This window comes from Lissotriton helveticus, chromosome 3_1 (genome assembly GCF_964261635.1).
Source record: "Lissotriton helveticus chromosome 3_1, aLisHel1.1, whole genome shotgun sequence".
NCBI classification, from domain to species: domain Eukaryota; kingdom Metazoa; phylum Chordata; class Amphibia; order Caudata; family Salamandridae; genus Lissotriton; species Lissotriton helveticus.
Window position 1 is genome coordinate 1928086183 of NC_136061.1, and position 19162 is coordinate 1928105344.

Consider the following 19162-nt stretch of genomic DNA (forward strand, 5'->3'; position numbering starts at 1 on the left):
TGTCTCCTGAAGAAGGACTAAAGTGGGCCCCAGTCTTCTTATACCCTGCAGCACCAGTCCCCGCTTAATCTTATCGCCCAATCCCCTGACATTCCAGGACATGATTTGCAGTGGTGACACCGGAGTAACTGGAGAGTTTCCATTGTGTGTGTTAGCCTGCATTTGACTAGCCATGTGGGATTCGGGGTGACCCCTTAAAAAAATGATTTGATAAAAAAAACTCCATGCCCTAATTATCAGAAAATGAATCTGTAGGCTATCATAACAACTAGGAGAAAGTCCAACACTCTATCAAATCGCGTATAAACCTTCACAGAGATCACCAAACCATCATACAAAGTATCAGTATAGCATATACTTTATCAATCCTGCCTAAAAGTTAGTTTCAGCACACAACCATAATCATGCTGCCAAACTCCAAGGGGTAAAATGGTAGGTCAGTGTGGTGTACTAAGAATTTCAGAGTGTGTTCCTAGTGAAAGGTGTAAGTCTCCTACTCTAGACAGAGTAGTGCCAATGTAGGGTTGTTATTTTTGACAGTAGAAGAGGAAGGCAGTTTTCAAGTCAAATCTAATAATCAGCCAAGCATGTCAATTGCATTGTCGGAATCTGACCACTGTTTACAAAATTACCTTTGTAGAGGGATGTCAACAAGGAGGGAATGTATCCATAGTGATGCAAATAATACTGGGATTGGAGCGGTGTTTTCCCACTTTAAAGAAAGAATCAAGTTAAAAAGTAGTAACTTATCAACTGAAAGCTACCGCAAAAAAGGGGAAATTGGGGATCTATGAGTGAGATTGGTTTGTCACCATCTAGCCCCTTAAGAAGTTCAGGTTCTATATTTTTCCCATTCCCTTCATGGTCCAGGCTTATCACTGTTCCACAAAGTGTCTAATAAACATGAGGGTGCAGAATTTCAAACTACTCAGATTGTCAATCCCAATATAAGAGCAAGAAATGCCTTCAGGCTAAGAACATGGGTCTTATGTTCGCTGTCAATCTGAGAACGAGAAGCCACCTGGTGTGGAGCTGATCCCTTATTGAGACTGAGATGGAGACAAGTATGTGAGAAATCCTTCACTCCCCAAAACAGGACACCTGGATTTCCAAGTTGCTACTCTCAGGCTTTTCCAAAAGATTTGCAGGTGACACACAACATTTCTAGATTGGTGGCAGCAGGCCAATGATTCATATATCCTTCAAATCTATTACTAGACAGCTGCATACTTCATAGAAGTCCTCTCCATATTTGCATCTATTGCAATGGTTGACTGTTTCCAGAGTGCACTTTATCTGGCACATTGTAACTTTGTATTACTTTATAGGGACATCCAGAGAATTTGAGGGCTATGTAAGTGGAAGGTGTCACTCAAGGGTGGATAATGTTGTAGAGGACATGTCCTTCAGGATTGTTGGTTAGTTTTAACAACCCTTGACAGGGTTACTTGGTCTAAAATGTGTGGAATAGATCTGCTAGTCCCCCCTCACCAAGTATTTTTTTGATTTTTACATATATGCCACACTGTCTGGGATAGATGTGTTAGTTTAGCTGATAACCATGGGGAGTAGAAGGAACAGGCCCCCTTTGAAGAAGGGGTTGATGTGACCATATTCGTCAAATAGGTGGATTAAGACTTGTTTGCAGAGGATTGTTTTAATCACTCCCATGAACCACTGGTGTGTCCTTGAGTGATTGGTTTAAGTTGTTCCAGTCTTTCCTCCACGTTTCTTCCGCTTACCTATTGTATGCTCGGTTTGAGGAGACATGCTCAATACTAGACTTCTGGAGAGGTAGCACTGTGGGAGGAGGTAGTATTTAGAGACCACTAATCTGATTCATTTTTTTTTTTTTGTAAACAGATTTTATTGAGTGCATAGTAAACACATTATGTAATGCTCTGACATCCAGACACAATCACAAGAATCAAGTAATCGATCACAAAATGTATGCAGTTTCTGTCACGGACAATCATACAAGTGAAGGAAAAACTGTGAAACTGAGGTACCACCCCCATAATCTGATTCTTAATTCTAATGAGAGCAATGAAGGGTGCTTAGGGGAGAAGTGGTGCATGTTTTTCCTTTGTGAAAATGAAGCACAGATTCGGCTTCTAGATGTAGATGACAAGAGTTTACTGGAGGAATGTCTCTTGGGGACGCACAAAAACATAGTGTGTACCCATTTTTTTGTATATTTAGCAGCCACTGATCTTTGGTTATGTTGCGCCACTCTTGAATGTAACTTGAGATACTTCCTCCTACTGGAGTGTGCAACGATGCTAGAGGAAGCAGAAAATCATTGCTTCCCTGGAGTTTTTGTTGCGGAGGAGGACTGCTAATGATGTCCTCCTCTTCCTCTCGAGGAACGACGAACTTGGTACTGGTATTTGCCCTGTTTGTTTTGTGACCATTGAGGGGTTTGAACACTCTGTTGGTAATTTTTCCGATTGTAGGGCCTGTATCACCTCCTAAACTCCTTTTACTTTTCCAGGCACACAGCCTTTAAGGTGTCCAACTCGGCTTTCATTCTAGCCATTTCTTCGTCTGTGTGTGCACCAAACAGTTAAGTGCCAGAAAATGGGAGATTCAGGATGCGCTGTTGCGCCTCCGGTTTTAACGCTGTGAGGCATAACCAGGAAGATCTTCATGCACATATGCCATGTGCATAAGAGTGAGCAGCCAAAGACGCACCATTTGCTGCAGTGCTGATTACCTGGTTGGCCACCAGAGCCCATTCCTGGAGGATCTCAGAAAAGTCCTGTTGATCCTCTTTTGGGAGTTTGTCCTTGAAGCGCTCCAGCGAATCCCATAAGGACCTGTCATAACGGTCCAGCAGAGCCGCAGGGTTGGACACTTGAAGAGAAGATGCTGCAGAGCCACAAGCCTTCCGTCCACATAAATCTTGTGCGCTACTCTCTTTATCCGGAGGAGCGGAGGAGGAAGATGCAACTGCGTGTGTCTTCTTCGCTACTTCTATAATGACAGAGTCCTGAGGTGGATCCGATTTGAGGAAAAGAGGATCTGATGCAGCTGGTTTTTATTTTTTTAGGATCCGAACTGGAGCTGCTTTAGCCGATGATGGAGCGAGGGAGATATCCATTACCGGCTCAATGATACCAGGGACTAAAGGGAGCAATGGCCTCGCCGCAGACCTTTAATGGAGGGTCTCGAAAATGATGGATGTGGTTGTCAGAGGAGCCGACATGGTGATGCCCAGCTTTTGAGCTCCTCTGGTGAGAACAACATGAAAAGTGTTCGCATCATCAATAGGCGACACTCTGGAAGGAGGACTATCCATCAAGGTAGGTGAGTAATCCCTTTTGGATGAGTGTGTCGAAGAGGAAGACCAAGATGGTGTACGCCACCTTTTGCGATGCCCCTGAGTCGAACTGCGTTTAGGGGATCTGCCTCAGTGTTCTCTGGTCCGAGTGGTGGGTGACCTGTCCACTTCCTGCACAAGACGTTGCAATGGTGATCTGTGCAGCAGACTGGAGTAGTCCACAGGCCGTTGAGCATGACCTGCGGGCACTGCCTCCCAATGATGGAGAGTTTAGTGCCATCTGGGAGAGAGATGGATGGAAGGAGATCACTATCCCCTTGGAGAACCTCCTGGCAGAGATATTGGAGGCTCCTGCGAATGAACAGACGCACTGAGTGAAGACGCAATCATCTAGGGTGAGCTCCGAATGGAGTGAGAGGACTCTCTGCGGCTTCTGGAGCGTGATCGGTGTCTTGATGAGCGATGTGACTTCGCTGGGAGGTGTCTCGACGTCGACCAGCTCTATGACACCATCACTGGACGTTGATCTCTCAGTGTGCTTCGACGTTGTATGGTGTGACGTCGAATGTCTGGAGCCCATAGACCTCGCCTTCGACGTTGAGCCTGCAGGAGACCTCAACAATGAACGGGTGGACGGAGAAATCCTTTGCGACGTCGATCTTTCTCTCGACGTGACCGTCTCCTAGAAGTCAGTGGATTCGAGATGGGGGCACTTCTTGTCATCATCGGAGACGGCCGTCTCGACGTCGAACGACGTTTGGTATATTTCACTCTTGGTCTTGACTACGAATCCCTCGCCGCTGGAGAGGATCGAGCCTTCGGCGTCGAACGCTGCTTGGACGATGACGGAGGCGATGATTGCCTAGCCTCAGGTGACGAGGCGTGTCACAACGCCGACCGCTGCCTGGTTGACGGCAATGGAGACGTTTGCTTCGACGCGATTGCCGGTGACCCTGCGACGGCGGAGCCTGTCTCAACGTCGAACGCCGAATAGATGGCGACGACAACCAATGGAGAGCGACTCATTGATGCCAATCTTCGCTGGCTTGACGACGGCGGAGAATCCGACGTACCTGTGTTCTTCGTCGACGACCGGTGTTCTCTCAATGGCGAGCCCGCCGTCAATGGTCTTTTTGTCAACGTTTTACTTGCCGATGAAGGGATTTGAGGCGCCGAGCCCAACGCCGATGGAGAGCATACTGGAACCTTACTTCTAGATGGAGTGGTGGCTCTCTCTTTCCTCTTCTTCATCGGAAACACACCTCTAGAAGGAGATTTTCTCTTTTCAGCCAGCCCATAGAGACGAATCCTCTCCCTGTCCTTCAGAGTTCTCTTGAACAGCAGCTGGCAGGTTTTAGGATTATTTTCAGAAGGAAGACATAGAATACAGACAGGATGGGAGTCTGTTTTAGCCTTCTTTTTGCCACAGGAAGGGCAAGGGTCCGAAAGAGAGGGCGTTTCTGACTGAAAAACAATGCTCAACTCTCTAAAAACCAGTAGAGAAATACTCCAACACCAAAAAGACGTCGAAGTAAAAGGGTTTTGACACAAAAATAGAAGTATTTTCTGACAGAAATCAGAAAAAAGGTAGAGCTGAAGTAACCAGGGTCCTGACAGGAGCCGGAAAGACCAACTGACCTAACTGTCACCCCTGAGGCATGATGGGAAGCTAGGGGTCATGGCTGCCTTAAAGGCACGGTGCCAGTTTATTCTGAGTGTTTTCTGTGGGTTAGCTTTTCAGCTTTCTACACTAATGTTTCTACAATGCAGCCTATGTGCTGACAATGTTTTTTCATTCTTCCTTGCAGAATTGTTATTTCTGCTGTATATTAAAGAAGTTTTCAAATGCCTTCATTCTCCCTGCTTTATTGGAATGTTTCTATGTACAAGAGAATTTCTTTCAACATTGCTCAGCATGACTATGGAAGGCTGCATTGTGTGTTATATATATATATATATATATATACATATATATATATATATATATATATCCAACAGCGTTGTCGCTTAGGACCCCTGCCACTTCCAATGGCGGGCCTCGGACGGGATAGCGAGTCCCAATAAATCCAACCTTTCACTTCTCCTATTCAAGAAAAGATTGTCCGGGCCACTTGTGGTTTTCAATGCGTGTTTATTCAGAAGACTTAGCTCAACGCATTTCGCAGGTAAGACCCGCTTTTTCACGAGACCGAGACAACTGTTTTGTGTACAATAAATACTTAGTCACAAGGTATTGTCGTCATACCAGTAGCAATAGACAACATACTCGCTGAAAACGCTGCGGGCTAAGTTCACCAAGTAACATAATAGTGAGCCATAACTGCTTTAAACACAAAAATATTCTTGCAATTAATTAATGTTATCGTGTGATACCTGTGGATAAAATACATGTGGCATCAAATTTATATTACATTGCATATCTTGCCCAAGATACATAAGAGTATGAGTGAGCCCCCGGGGAGACCGATTGTCTCCTCGAGGGGAAGTTGCTGGGAAAACACATCCAGATATGTGGACTTTTTTCTGCAGCCCCTAGTACAGGAATTGCCCGCTTACCTGAGAGACTCAGGAGATTTTTTACATAAAATCAGCAATATCACTTGGGACCCCAAATGGCTCTTATTGACCCTTGATGTTAATGGTTTATATACGTGCATTCCTCACCAACAAGGTATAGAGGCTTGCAGGCACTTCCTGCAAGCACGGTCTATCTCCTTTCTACTACACTCTGAAATGCTACTTGACATGGCATTTCTATGTTTAACCAAAGATTTCTTCCTTTTCAACAACAGCATTTACCATCAACTGCTTGGGACTGCGATGGGCACCTGCTTCGCCCCCAGCTTCGTGGGTCTTTACCTAGGCTGGTGGGAGGAGCAGGTGGTCTACCAGTCCCCTATTTACCAAAATAAGGTAATTAAATGGCTCCGCTAACATAGAAGATGAGGCATGTGAATTTGTCCAGGAGCTCAACAAAAATGAGTTCAATCTTTCATTCACCAGTCACACTAGCAATGTGATGATTGACTTCTTAGATTTGAGAGTCAGAATTGAGAATGATAGTCTCATCACTACCTTGTTTAGGAAAGAGACAGCTGGTAACAGCCTCCTACACGCCCGCAGTTTCCACCCTAATAATCTTATCAACTCAATACCCATTGGTGAGTTTCTACGGGCGAAACGTAATTGCTCTAAAGATGAAGACTACCAGAAGGAGGTTCTGGTTATGTCAGAGCACTTTAGACAAAGAGGCTATACCCACAAATGCATCACTAATGCCATAAAAATTGTAAACACGAAAGAGGAAGGGAAGCAGGTTGAAAGAAATAAAGGGACAGATCAGGGGCCACCACTTACTACAACCAGTAGATTCATTACTGATTATCATTCACAATCTAACACTGTGAAAAAAGTGATGGGGAAATATTGGAATGTATTAAAACTTGACAAAGACCTTGCTCTGGTGATTTCAGATCATCCGCAGATTGTGTATCGGAGACCTAAATCCCTTAAGGACTTACTATGCTCCACTTTAATACCAGGGAACACCAGCACTAGAAAACCCATCCAAGGATTCTACGTTTGCGGCAGATGCAAAGCCTGCCGCAATAGTAGTAATCAGAAAGAGGTTAAACTGTCTAAAGAAAGTGACAAATTTAAAATCCTCAAACACGTCACTTGTCTCACTGACCATGTGGTCTATGCGCTTAGATGCCCATGTAATCTTTATTACATTGGGAGCACTAAGCATCCGGCCAAAAAGAGGGTTCTGGAACACATGCGCGCTATCACGAACTGAGATAGACAATATCCGATAGCAAGGCATTTTTCCGCACACCACAAAAGCAATACACATTTATTGTCATTTTGTGTCCTGGAAACAGTACCCACCAGAGAAAGAGGAGGAAACAGAATCCAAGAACTAAGGAGATTAGAGTCCAAACTAATCATCAAATATAAAACCACACAACCAAATGGGCACAATTTACATGAGGATTTAGCGGTACATCTAGGCTAGAATACAGTGTCAGACCTTGCCGCATTCATGAATGTTTTTGAGAATCTGTATGTCGCATATTTTAAATTGCAGCCACAAGAAAGTCACCTTATGATTATGTTTTTTGTGCTATTGTTTTACAGAACTACGGGATAACTGCTGGCGGGATTTTGGGCACGATGTATCTATGTCACAACATGTCATCGCACAACTGTGGAGAACACGTGAAGATGCCTGATAATATGCATCATGTAGCACGTATGAACTGGCTGGCAGCCGCCTGCAATGGCATAGCTCGTGAAGGTTTTGCCCACTTGGGCTGTATGATATGCGGGAACTTACTACCAGGACTTGGTTGGTAGTAGTCCCTATGGTCTCGAATGTTGATTCAAGCATTGGTCCGGATATTGCCTGGCTAGCCCACTCGGGCTTGTTTTCTGAATTTAAAAGCAGAAGAGTTCTGCATTTATTTAACATAAGGTTTGTTTTGATTTTTGGCTAGTGTCCGGCTAGCCCACTTGGGCTTTATGTATGAATGTGAAAACAGATGAGTTCTGTATTCATTTAATTTACACATGGTATGTTTTGATTTTAACCGATGTATGAATTTCGAAATGTTTGAGCGTGCCATTGCACAAATGCCAGATCTTTCTGGTTCCTGCTTTTTCTTAAAAGTCACACAGCTCGAGGTTGATTAGCAAAAAACTTTATTATTCTGCGTGACACGCACACTCCCGGGCAGGAACCCGTTATATAAATGCAATGTAATACAAATTTGATGATACATGTATTTTATCCACAGGTATCACACGATGACATTAATTAATTGCAAGAATATTTTTGTGTTTAAAGCAGTTATGACTCACTATTATGTTACTTGGTGAACTTAGCCCGCAGCGTTTTCAGCGAGTCTGTTGTCTATTGCTACTGGTATGACGTCAATACCTTGTGACTAAGTATTTATTGTACACGAAACAGTTGTCTCGGTCTCGTGAAAAAGCGGGTCTTACCTGCGAAACGCGTCGAGCGAAGTCTTCCGAATAAACACGCATTGAAAACCACAAGTGGCCCGGGCAATCTTTTCTTGAATAGGAGAAGTGAAAGGTTAGATATACATATATATATATATATATATATGCATATGAGATGCCGAAATGCATTCGCTGATTTGAAAAGCATGTTACGGAATAAATTGATGCTCCCCCTGCTTACCCCTATTGTGGCCTCTGTTCGTTCGTTGAAAGGAGTTCTTGCTACACTTTTGCGCCCATGCCAGAGGCGCGCTCCAGAGGCCCCCGCATCCAGAAGTTGGCCTCGGCTTCACTGGCTTCTGCTGAGGCGGTCGTTTGTTCCCAGGTTACTGGATTGCTGAGGCCCACCCCCGAGTGCAGGAGGAGATGGGGCGGTGATGGAGTCATTTGGCTCTACGCTGGGCGAAACTGCATTGTTGGCTTTGCCCACGCCGAAAGGAGTTCTGCTTCACGGAGGTTGGTGGGGTCTGGGGACTCAGGGGGACGCCGCAATCCACACTAAATGCTTGGGGACTTGGTCAGATTTCATCGAGATGCCATTTCCCGCAATCCGCCCTGCTCACCTGGAATCCTAATGCATTATAGGAATTGTGGTTCACGGACATTGAGTGCACTACTATTGGTGGAAAAGGACACTGCTTCTGAGGGTGGAGCGGACTTGAGCCAATCATCAAGGGGCTATCATTTTAAAGCACGATGTTACCTGTATCCTGCCCATAAAGATCCTAGGCGCTGATGAAGGCATATGAGATGCCGAAATACATTCGCTGATTTGAAAAGCATGTTACGGAATAAATTGATGCTCCCCCTGCTTACCCCTATTGTGGCCTCAGTTCTTTCGTTGAAAGGAGTTCTTGCTACACTTTTGCGTGCATGCCAGAGGCGCGCTCCAGAGGCCCCCGTATCCCGAAGTTGGCCTCGGCTTCACTGGCTTCTGCTGAGGCGGTCGTTTGTTCCCAGGTTACTGGATTGCTGAGGCCCACCCCCGAGTGCAGGAGGAGATGGGGCGGTGATGGAGTCATTTGGCTCTACGCTGGGCAAAACTGCATTGTTGGCTTTGCCCCCGCCGAAAGGAGTCCTGCTTCAAGGAGGTTGGTGCGGTCTGGGGACTCAGGGGACGCCGCAATCCACACTACATGCTTGGGGACTTGGTCAGATTTCATTGAGATGCCATTTCCCGCAATCCGCCCTGCTCACCTGGATTCCTAATGCATTATAGGAATTGTGGTTCACGGACATTGAGTGCACTACTATTGGTGGAAAAGGACACTGCTTCTGAGGGTGGAGCAGACTTGAGCCAATCATCAAGGGGCTATCATTTTAAAGCACGATGTTACCTGTATCCTGCCCATAAAGATCCTAGGCGCTGATGAAGGCATATGAGATGCCGAAATGCATTCGCTGATTTGAAAAGCATGTTACGGAATAAATTGATGCTCGCCCTGCTTACCCCTATTGTGGCCTCTGTTCTTTCGTTGAAAGGAGTTCTTGATATATATATATATATATATATATATATATATATATATATATATATATATATATATATATATATATACACATACATTTATATATATATATATATTTATATATATATATATATATATATATATATATATATATATATATATATATATATATATATATATATATAGCTACATATATGGTTTTCACATATATGTGATGTGTTTCCGGGGTCCCGCACATAGGCGGGAATATTCATGTGCTTATGACTATTGATGAGGATCCCCTGGAAAAGAACCACAGTTAACATTTAATGTTTAAGTGGGAGTTGAGACAATTACACGGCTACCTATTTTTTTGATGGTGCTGGTGGATACTCCAGGATCACAGGGTAAGTGAAGGGATTGTCTTCCTCTAAAAGTAGCACCATTTAGACAAATAAAGCTCTCTTTTGTATAGAAATTGATTTCTTTAAGACATAGGTGGACATAGCATGGATTTACAGGTCCATTATCAATGCAAAGATGGATAAATGTATATGTGGAGGAGATGCTTCTCGATGACCTGGGTCAGGAAGTTCATGACTAGGGAGCACATGCACCCATTCAATAGGAGGGGAGAAAACATCAAGCCCGGAAGTACACCACCTAGCACTTTTGTGCACTGATGAGATGAATTCATCCACACCTTTTAGCTTCTGTTTGTAAGAACATTCTTGATCTACTCAAAATCAGCATTGAGGTACTCAATTATTTTTAAAGGTGGGGTCAGTATTATTCCGTTATTGTGCTGCCCATGAAAATAGGACCATGTGCTGGTTCTTGTCCAGGCCAGAAAGTCCTCTTGATTGTTGCTTAGGGCAGTTTCATTAAACCTGTGCAGCCCAAACCCCGGACTAACTCTTCAGATTGATAACTGACTTATGTGCCAAGATCGTGCTGGGGAACAGAAGAACTGAGATTCAATAAATTGATGGAGTATATTTATGTCTAATTGTCCCTGGTTTTCTCTTTTTAACTATAATGCATGTATCACTGATTGCTCTGCTGATGGTCTGAGCTCAGACAGAGAACCCCAGACCAATCTAGGACCATAGGAAGGGTCAGGGTGAGAACTGCAACACAGGAAGGAGACTGCAGTCCAAAACGTGTTCCTAGGATTAGAAGCCTAATGTATGGTTCTAGTCTGAGACACGGTCTGAGAGCCAGGAAAGAGACCTCAACTGTGAAATGGAGGGCAAGCACAGAAGGAAGGGCCAGCACAGAAGGAAGACACAGCCCTGGGTATGGCCCCAGAGCACAGACCCTTAGCCATGGATGAGGCTCCTAGCCCAGGATGCCATCCTCAGCTAAGACTATGATATTAGTTTTTGAAGAGGAGGACAGGAAATTAACCCCAGCATATGATTACAATCCTAAACTCAGCCGACTACATGTATTCCTAAATCTAAAAACCAGAACTCCAGCCCAAGATGATGCCCCCCTCTCCCCTCTCCCCTTCAGCCCAAGACAAAGACATCAGTTCAGGAGGACGATCCCAGAATGAGGACTAAAACTAGTAATGTGAGACCAAGACATAATCCCCTACCAAGGACAGAGACCCAATATTAGGACAAGGGCCACAGTGTAAACCAAGACATAACCTGTAGAAATCCATCTTAGGTCATGGACCTTAACCTACGATGAGGACCTTGATACTTGTAGAGGACCCCATCCCAGGGAGAACTCTAGCCTATGACAAGGAAACCAGACCTTTAACAAGGTCTCTTCATGATAATTCCAGCCAAAGCCAAGGTGCCCCAGCCCAGGTGATGAACCCCATCAAGAAACAAAGAGTTCTGGTCTTACCTGAGCTCTGCTTTGTGAATATCTGAGATCTTCCGCTCCAGTTTTTCAGAATGTTTCGGGAAGAACTGGAACTTGGAGCTGTATCCCTCAGGGTGCTTCCCTGGGTCATAGTCACCAATCTCAGCTGCAGCAGAGAAAATGTGCATATGAAGAAGATGCTGAAGTGGCCACTAGTGCATTAGAAGAGGTCATATGGAAGTGGAGTACAGCTACACTGTTAGCAAGGCATGAGAGGACGACCATTCTGCATTCCTACATGCTTTTATTTGTTATTGGTACTGTTGACTATTGTTGGTGTGTGCCTTCTAAATAAATAAGCTATCCTGCTACTACTACAAGTGACAACGGTATGATTTGCTTAGGAGGGTGGCAGCTTCATTATAATTCTTATCATTGTCAAGTATGGTGTGTCTATAGAGCCGCATATTAGTTTGGCCTGTGTTACAATTTCCAAATACCAGGAATTTATTTGTACTGAGGAAATAGCATTCTAAGAAACACTATGAAAGAATCAGTTCACTTGTTTTTTAAATTGTACAAACTAAGGGCATCCAGAGCATTGCATGACTCTGTGTAGGGCAGTGGGTCTGCTTCTGAAATCGTGGCAGTTACAGCTGTGAGAAATCCTTTTGTATCTCGTTTGGGACATCATGCCAGCATAGCGCCATTATAGCTCCCCTATCCTGGCTGAGTGACCAATCCCTTAAGTTAAGAGTATGAAATTCCTATTAACATCACTCCCCTGAACTTCTTTTAAGTTTACTTTTTAGTATTAAGGTGCATGGTTAAAATATGCATGTAATGGGACTCATTCTGAAGACATCCTAATTGAGTAGCCATTCATTCCACACCTCATGCTTCCATGTTCAGACACGAGTGTCAAAGTCTGTTTAGTATGTGGGTTCTCAAAGCAACCAATCTGGCTCACCATTTCCTTTAAAAAATGCTAGTTGTGGTTATCTTATAGCAGTTGTTAAATATAATCACTTTAATGCTCCGAGCCATATTCTGGCAACATAATCACCACATGGGAACTAGCAGAGTCCTCTTGAGTGATTTCCCATAAATATCATGGCACCTTACTGACTAAAGTCCTGTGTTTCAGTTCTTGTCTCCCAATTAGATCTGTTTTGTGTTTACCTGTAACTTAGGTCAAATGCTTCTGAACGTCCAGGAATCCTGAACCGAATTTGGTACAGCTGCTAAACAGCAAAGTTCAAAATGTGTGCACAGAAGAAATGAGAAAGTGATTGATGTGGCCTTGATCAGTGTCATAGGTTTGAAAGTTCAAATCTTTCTGCAGATTTCTAGTGTCTTTGTGCTAAGCAACCTGAAGCGCTGCACGGACACGTTTAGGTATTGCATCCGGTATTGCAAGCTGTGACCCACCAGTACTGCATCGAGTTCTAACCAGTGCCTTAAAATGGCAATCCACCTAGGAGTGTTTTTCTGTCATATCAGAGAGAAAAGGATGTCCAACCACAAGAAAATCTATGCGTGCGTCCGAAAGAAAGTTCGCTATCAGCAATCATCTATACAAGTATACTTTTAAGTGCTTTTGAAACTAAGAAATGTGTTGTAAAACTTCCAAGCTGAGCACAATTGGGCCTCATTCCACGTCTGGACTTTTAGGTGAATATACACGTTGGGAGCTGAAGGGCAGAGTCAAACCTCCTCTACAACAAGGTGAACAAGTGCTGGATGGATTCTTGCAGAGAGAGGAGTAAGTGTCTCTATTAAGAAACAGGACCTCTAGTGTATCTTCCGGTTACACCCCATTGGTCAGGCTAGTCACTTTAGAACAGCATGCTAAAGTACCCCCTCATCTGGGGAAGATGAATGTATAACCCTATAAGGTGGAATCTGTCTGAAAATCCTGGCAGATGCATTCCGTATTTTCAAGGTCGATGCAGTGGTGATGCTGAGGTTGTTTCTGGATGTTTGTCTTTTTGTATGCTCACAGAGCTTCCTAAAAGGATAATTTAGTTGTCTTCCATGCTGTGTTTTTTCAGAGTTGAATGACTCCCATAGATGTTTGGCACAGAGGAATATTTGGCATTAAAGGTGTTTCAGGCTTGAAGATAGACCAGGTCTTATGTGTTTTCGACCTGAGGTCAAAGAGTTGTTTTTCGGCACAGTTGGAGAGGAACTTCACCTTGTGAACAAGAATCTTTCTATGTTGAGGCAATCAATGCTGGTTTCTGCCGGACGGCTGACTGCGTTGAAATGACAAAGTCCGTTTTTTGGGCACTTAGTGATGAACTATCTATGTCGATGCCACTTTGGAGTGGATAAATGTAGTCTTCTATGTGTTGGGCAAGGCAGAACAGTTTTGGAAACACCAAAGAGGGATGGTGCTCCTTTTCCACATAATCAGCCGAATCGGTAACCTGCTAAGTCTGGCAGACTGCTTACTTGACGTCAGCAGGTTTAGCTTCGGACCTGGAGGCCAAATCCGGTTAATGATTGCAACCCAATTTTGGTCACAATTACATTGCGCATTACAGCCAGAATGGTTCTCTCTGCATGTTCAGGGTACCTGGAAAGAACTAAGAAAAAGCCTGACATCCAAAGTTGTCATGATCCTATGGTAGTCACACTTCCCGTGGAGCACCACAGATACAGATTATGACTTAATGGTGTTTTGTCCTTCTACACCCAGAAAAGATGGAAGAGAAACATAATGTGTTGACATTTGGGAGTCATTGTAAGCACTGATGAAGAAAATGTAGATAGTGACGAGTCACGCTTTTACTGCTTTGATAGTGTGTGCTTTCAAATTTGAGAGTTCATAAAGCAATCTGAAGATGGTGCCTACAGTGTGAGGCATTGTGGATTTAGGTGTGAAGTCAAAATGAGTCATTCAAACAGTTTCTATAGCTGTCCAATATGTTTTCATAAGCTCAGTGGTTAGATGCTGGGATGATGTACAGTGTGCAAATCTATAACTGGATGCACTATTTTGGCATTTCATGTTTACATGCATTGTGAATAAGTAAAATACATATTCTGAATATGGTGTACACAACATTTGGATTTATGTGCAATTTACAAATTACATTTCCTTTTATTGCGGATTGTGTCATCTTTGTTGGTGTCGTCTCTTGGCATGTGTAACTATCTGAATTTGCCTCTTAACTGCCCTGTGTTTTCACATGCGTTATGAGTCAGAAGGAGGTACCCCCTCCTTTCAGTTAACTAAAACATTGTGATTGTGTTGTTTGTGAGAATCAGCACTATTTTGTTGTGCAATTGTTTCTAGACAGTCCTTACTGCAAACCCTTTTGTTTGCTGTTGCTCTCTGATGACATCGTAGAAGCTTCTGTTTGGGTTATTTTGACCTTGTCCAGTTAATTCATCAGTGTACTCCCCAGCCTATTAGAAAGCATCCAGGATTTTGGTCACCATATTTGCTGTATCCCCGAATGAGCCAATGTGTGCTCTTCCACTGTTGTGGCGAGTCCTGTACTCTCTCAGTTAGACGCATTACATCCTCCAATCATCTATGCTCGTGATCACTGACTACTGAATCATTCTTGTGAAGGTCTCATGCTTAGGCTTCTATGTGGTGTTATGTGAATTCCAAAAGCCGTCATGACCAACAGTGTCATAACCAAATTTCCCAGAGATTGAGACATATCTTCTTCTGAATTGGCACTGTTCTTTTGTGTAAAAGGGGTGCCAGAAATGTATTTTGCTGTGTGCAGGCGAGGCATGATTTATGAAATTTGACTGAGAAGCGCAACAGGTAGAAATATGTATTGTTCAGTTTGCGTTGCTTTTAATTCTCTTTAAGGAATCTGTCACTGGTATAAACATACACCTGCTCACTAATCTATTTACATGTGCAGCCAACACTGCCTTAGATGCTGACTTCTGTCAAAATGTAATACACAAAACTGATAATGTTTGCTACCTACTGCAGTGCAACAGCTTTCTGTGTTTCAGGTGTATCAGAATATGGTCCTGTGCATGCTTTAGGATTAGACTTGCCAGGAGGGCCCACATCTCCAGCAATGGGATGACCTGTTGTAACGTTCTCATCTTCTGTGTATGACATATTGATTTCTAAGGTGATGGTCTGATATTGGCATTAATGTCCCATCCAACTATGGTATGTGGAACATAAAGAATAAACTTTTTGTCCCCTTTAAACCAACAGCATTTTTATATAAATCTCCGTTTTATGGCGGATATATATATATATATATATATATATATATATATATATATATATATATATATATATATATATATATATATATATATATATATATATATATAGAGAGAGAGAGAGAGAGAGAGAGAGAGAGAGAGAGAGAGAGAGAGAGAGAGAAGAGAGAGAGAGAGAGAGAGAGGGGGGGAAAGTTGCATGGTCTTGTTTTACTTGTGCACTTGTTGTGGTTTCTTCACTTCTGTACAAACATTATTCAGTATCTGTACTCCATGATCTGCAGTATCTATAAGCCTGTTATAACCTCTTTCAAGACTTGATGAAATTATAACAGTCAACGCCCCCCTCACCCCCCAAGTCTGCAAGTGATATGGTGCATATATACGGCTATTCGGCACATAAGGAGCTCTACATTTCTAACTATGTGGCCTCTTCCTCTGCTTCTGAAGGAATATCTTTCTGTTGGTGTACTGTGCTGCTACGAACTTGAATAACCTTGTTTGTTGGAAGGTGGGTGGAAATGTCAGCTCGTGATGTGGTAACACCCCAGACAAAACATTTATAGGGACAAATTGCTTGTATGGACTTTGATGTTTCCCCAAGCCTGTAGAATACATTTAGAGGCAAGGAAGTTTTAATCCAAATAATTAGTCAAATGGATCAGACTCGGCCTCATTCTTAAGCTGGTTAGATGAACCACTGGAATACTTGAGGCCATTAGACCCAATGTCCTCTGAAAGCACTACAGAGTGATCAACGATTTTAAGAAGAAATGAGGGCAAGTGTGGTAATGGGCCAGAACCCTTTCTGGAGGGTGGAGGATAAGCCATCCCTGCCGGAAGACCCGCACAGCTCCTCTGAATGCCAATGTCAGCAATGGTGCGGAAGGGCTTTCTCTCAGACACAGACAGCCTGATCTGGAACATATGCAGACTGCACTTTAACATGTTTCGGTTACAGGTTCTCTCCATACAAAAGCAAGTGCATGGCTACTACTCCCATCACTTTTGTGAAGGGCCATGAGCTGAACCATCTCTGATTGGGGGCACCTTGTGCTAGGAATTTCATAATGAGACAGGAGATTGAAATAAGTAACGTTTAGGTCAAATGCCTACAGCTGTTGACCCTTCTGAAGAGGGAAGAGGATGTAGCAGGACAAGACTGATTGGATAAGAAGAGTGTAAACTGGTGGAGGTCGAGCTTTCTTCTGAGGCCAGTCGTGAGTTTTTTTTTCAAACACAAAGGACTGATGGTGAAATACCAAGTTCTTCTCTTTGTGGGGCACCATACTGATGGCCCCAGAACCTCAGTTTTGAAAGGCAACCAGAAGCTCCTAGACAGGGTGGAATTGGAGAGAACAGGGAAGATGGAAATCAGATACTGGGAACCTGAATCCAAAATCGGTTAATCAAGGAATAAGGAAAAACAAGTGTACTCTCATCTATGCAAGTGAATAAACAAGCCCTGAACCCGCACACAAACACCAGCTTAATAAGCTGGGTAACCAACATGTGAACAAAGTACAAGTGGGTGGGTAATGAGGTCCTTGCCTTCTCAACCTGTGAATCGTAGTAGGTGTACGATGCAGTTTAAATAGGTGCAGCTGAAACACACAATCTGTGGTGCATCAACAGTTTGAGGCCACTATATGAAGCATAATACTTTGAATTATTTGAGAAACTGTGATCATCCCTATCACAAGTACGATAGAGCCGGGTTTGTCTCATATGCTGCAAAGACTCTAGCCCGGATTTAAATATAGGCGGAAGGCCCGTTTCACTGCCACAGCAACTGAGTAAATTACTCGATCACCCTACCGGAGATGCAGTCCACCTAATTTATAAATGACCATCAACCTGGTCACTTATAAAGTCTTAAAAGTGAACAGTCATGGCGGTTCCTTTCAATGCTTTTTGCAGTTTGGCACATCGCATCGCGTTCCGTTACAATGTGGTCGTTACAATGACTGCGTTGTTGGAACGCGATACCTTTACAACACAAGTCATTAGGTCGACTTGCTGTAGGGGGCACGCTGGATTTAGGAATAGTATAATTTACTATTCCATCTCCAGCCTGCGCAACAGTAGGGAAGGTGTTGGAATAGTAAATTATACTATTCCTTATGTTAGAGCGCCCTCGACAGCAAGTCGATCTAATGACGTGAGATGTAAAGGCATCGCGTTCTAACAACGCGATCGTTGTAATGACAGCATTGTAAAGGAACTGCGATGACTGCGTTGTAAACGCTGTCTCCCGCAGGACTCCATCAACATGACGGATCCTTGTACCAAACCGGTTTCTTTTATATTTAAAGATAATGCCCGCCTCTGTATTTTTTGTTTTTTACTATCTTGGTGATGATGAACAGTTAAAACAGCTATATGTCCACCCATTATAATTGGGGCACGGACAAACAGTCAATTTTCCAACCGCCCTTACTCTGTCGAGCCGTCTGAGAAGTTTTGCTACAGTAATGACTGAGTAGACACTGCTGTGGTGAAAACAATGGTTCGCTCGCATATAAATTGTGTGGTGGACCACTGTGTTGGCAGGAAAGGAATGCTGTCACTGTTGCCTCTCCGCCAACAAATAAATTGGTTGTTGTCACCTCCTTCTCTTATCAACAATAAGATTCTCAACGGTCGGCTTTAGAGATTTCTTTCCATATATCTACTTGGTGGACAGTTACAGGAGCAATCAGTGTCATTTTGTCCAGTGAGTTTCTGTCATGTTGTCAATAAACTGGAGTCCAACACATACACTTCTCTTATTAATAGCAACATTGGCAATTTATGCTTGCCTGTTTATGCTCTCACTTTTACCAGCATGCAAGTAGAGTTCTTGGTCTTGACCAGGACGTGACACCTGTAGCTATGGCTCTCTATTTCCAACCATCATATTCCCGACAGGTGTGTGCCCTCTTTCCTTATGCTGTAAGTGGTCTCCCTTGGTGCAGTTCTTTATCTAATTGGCTGAAATGACAATGGAGCACTAAATGTTAAAGGATCTGCATAAATATCCTGTTCAAGAAGGTCTGCATCACTTTGAGAAGACATACTTAGTTTGTCTATGCCATTCTGTTAGATCAGGCTTTATTGAAGGTGGCAGAGTCGGGATCCCTGTGCAAAATCACAACGTACTCTGTTCTAGAGAGAACCAGAGATGTGCCACTGAGCTATACAATTACGGAGTTATACACTCCTTGAAGTGACAGGCTTTTTTATGTGTTTATATACTTGGCTTAAAAATGTTTGTCTACTTAAAGGTTTTAGTATAACCCAGAGTGTCAGAGGACTCAAAGCTCTTAACATGTCTTTTGTAAGAATAAAATGGTGTAAGTCACAGTGTAAATGTGTGATCAATAGA

General features: G+C 43.3%; 1 protein-coding gene across 5 annotated transcripts in view; it reads right to left on the reverse strand.

Moving 5' to 3' along the window:
• Positions 1-19162, reverse strand: part of FRMD5 (FERM domain containing 5) — a 575457-nt gene that overhangs the window by 177480 nt on the left and 378815 nt on the right. For 4 of the 5 annotated variants that reach the window (XM_078682953.1, XM_078682954.1, XM_078682956.1 and 1 more), the window contains one exon: positions 11623-11746. In XM_078682953.1, the coding sequence (XP_078539079.1) occupies positions 11623-11746 (124 nt within the window). Of the gene's footprint in view, positions 1-11622; positions 11747-19162 lie in introns of those variants that run through there. The other variant, XM_078682957.1, reaches the window with a different exon arrangement.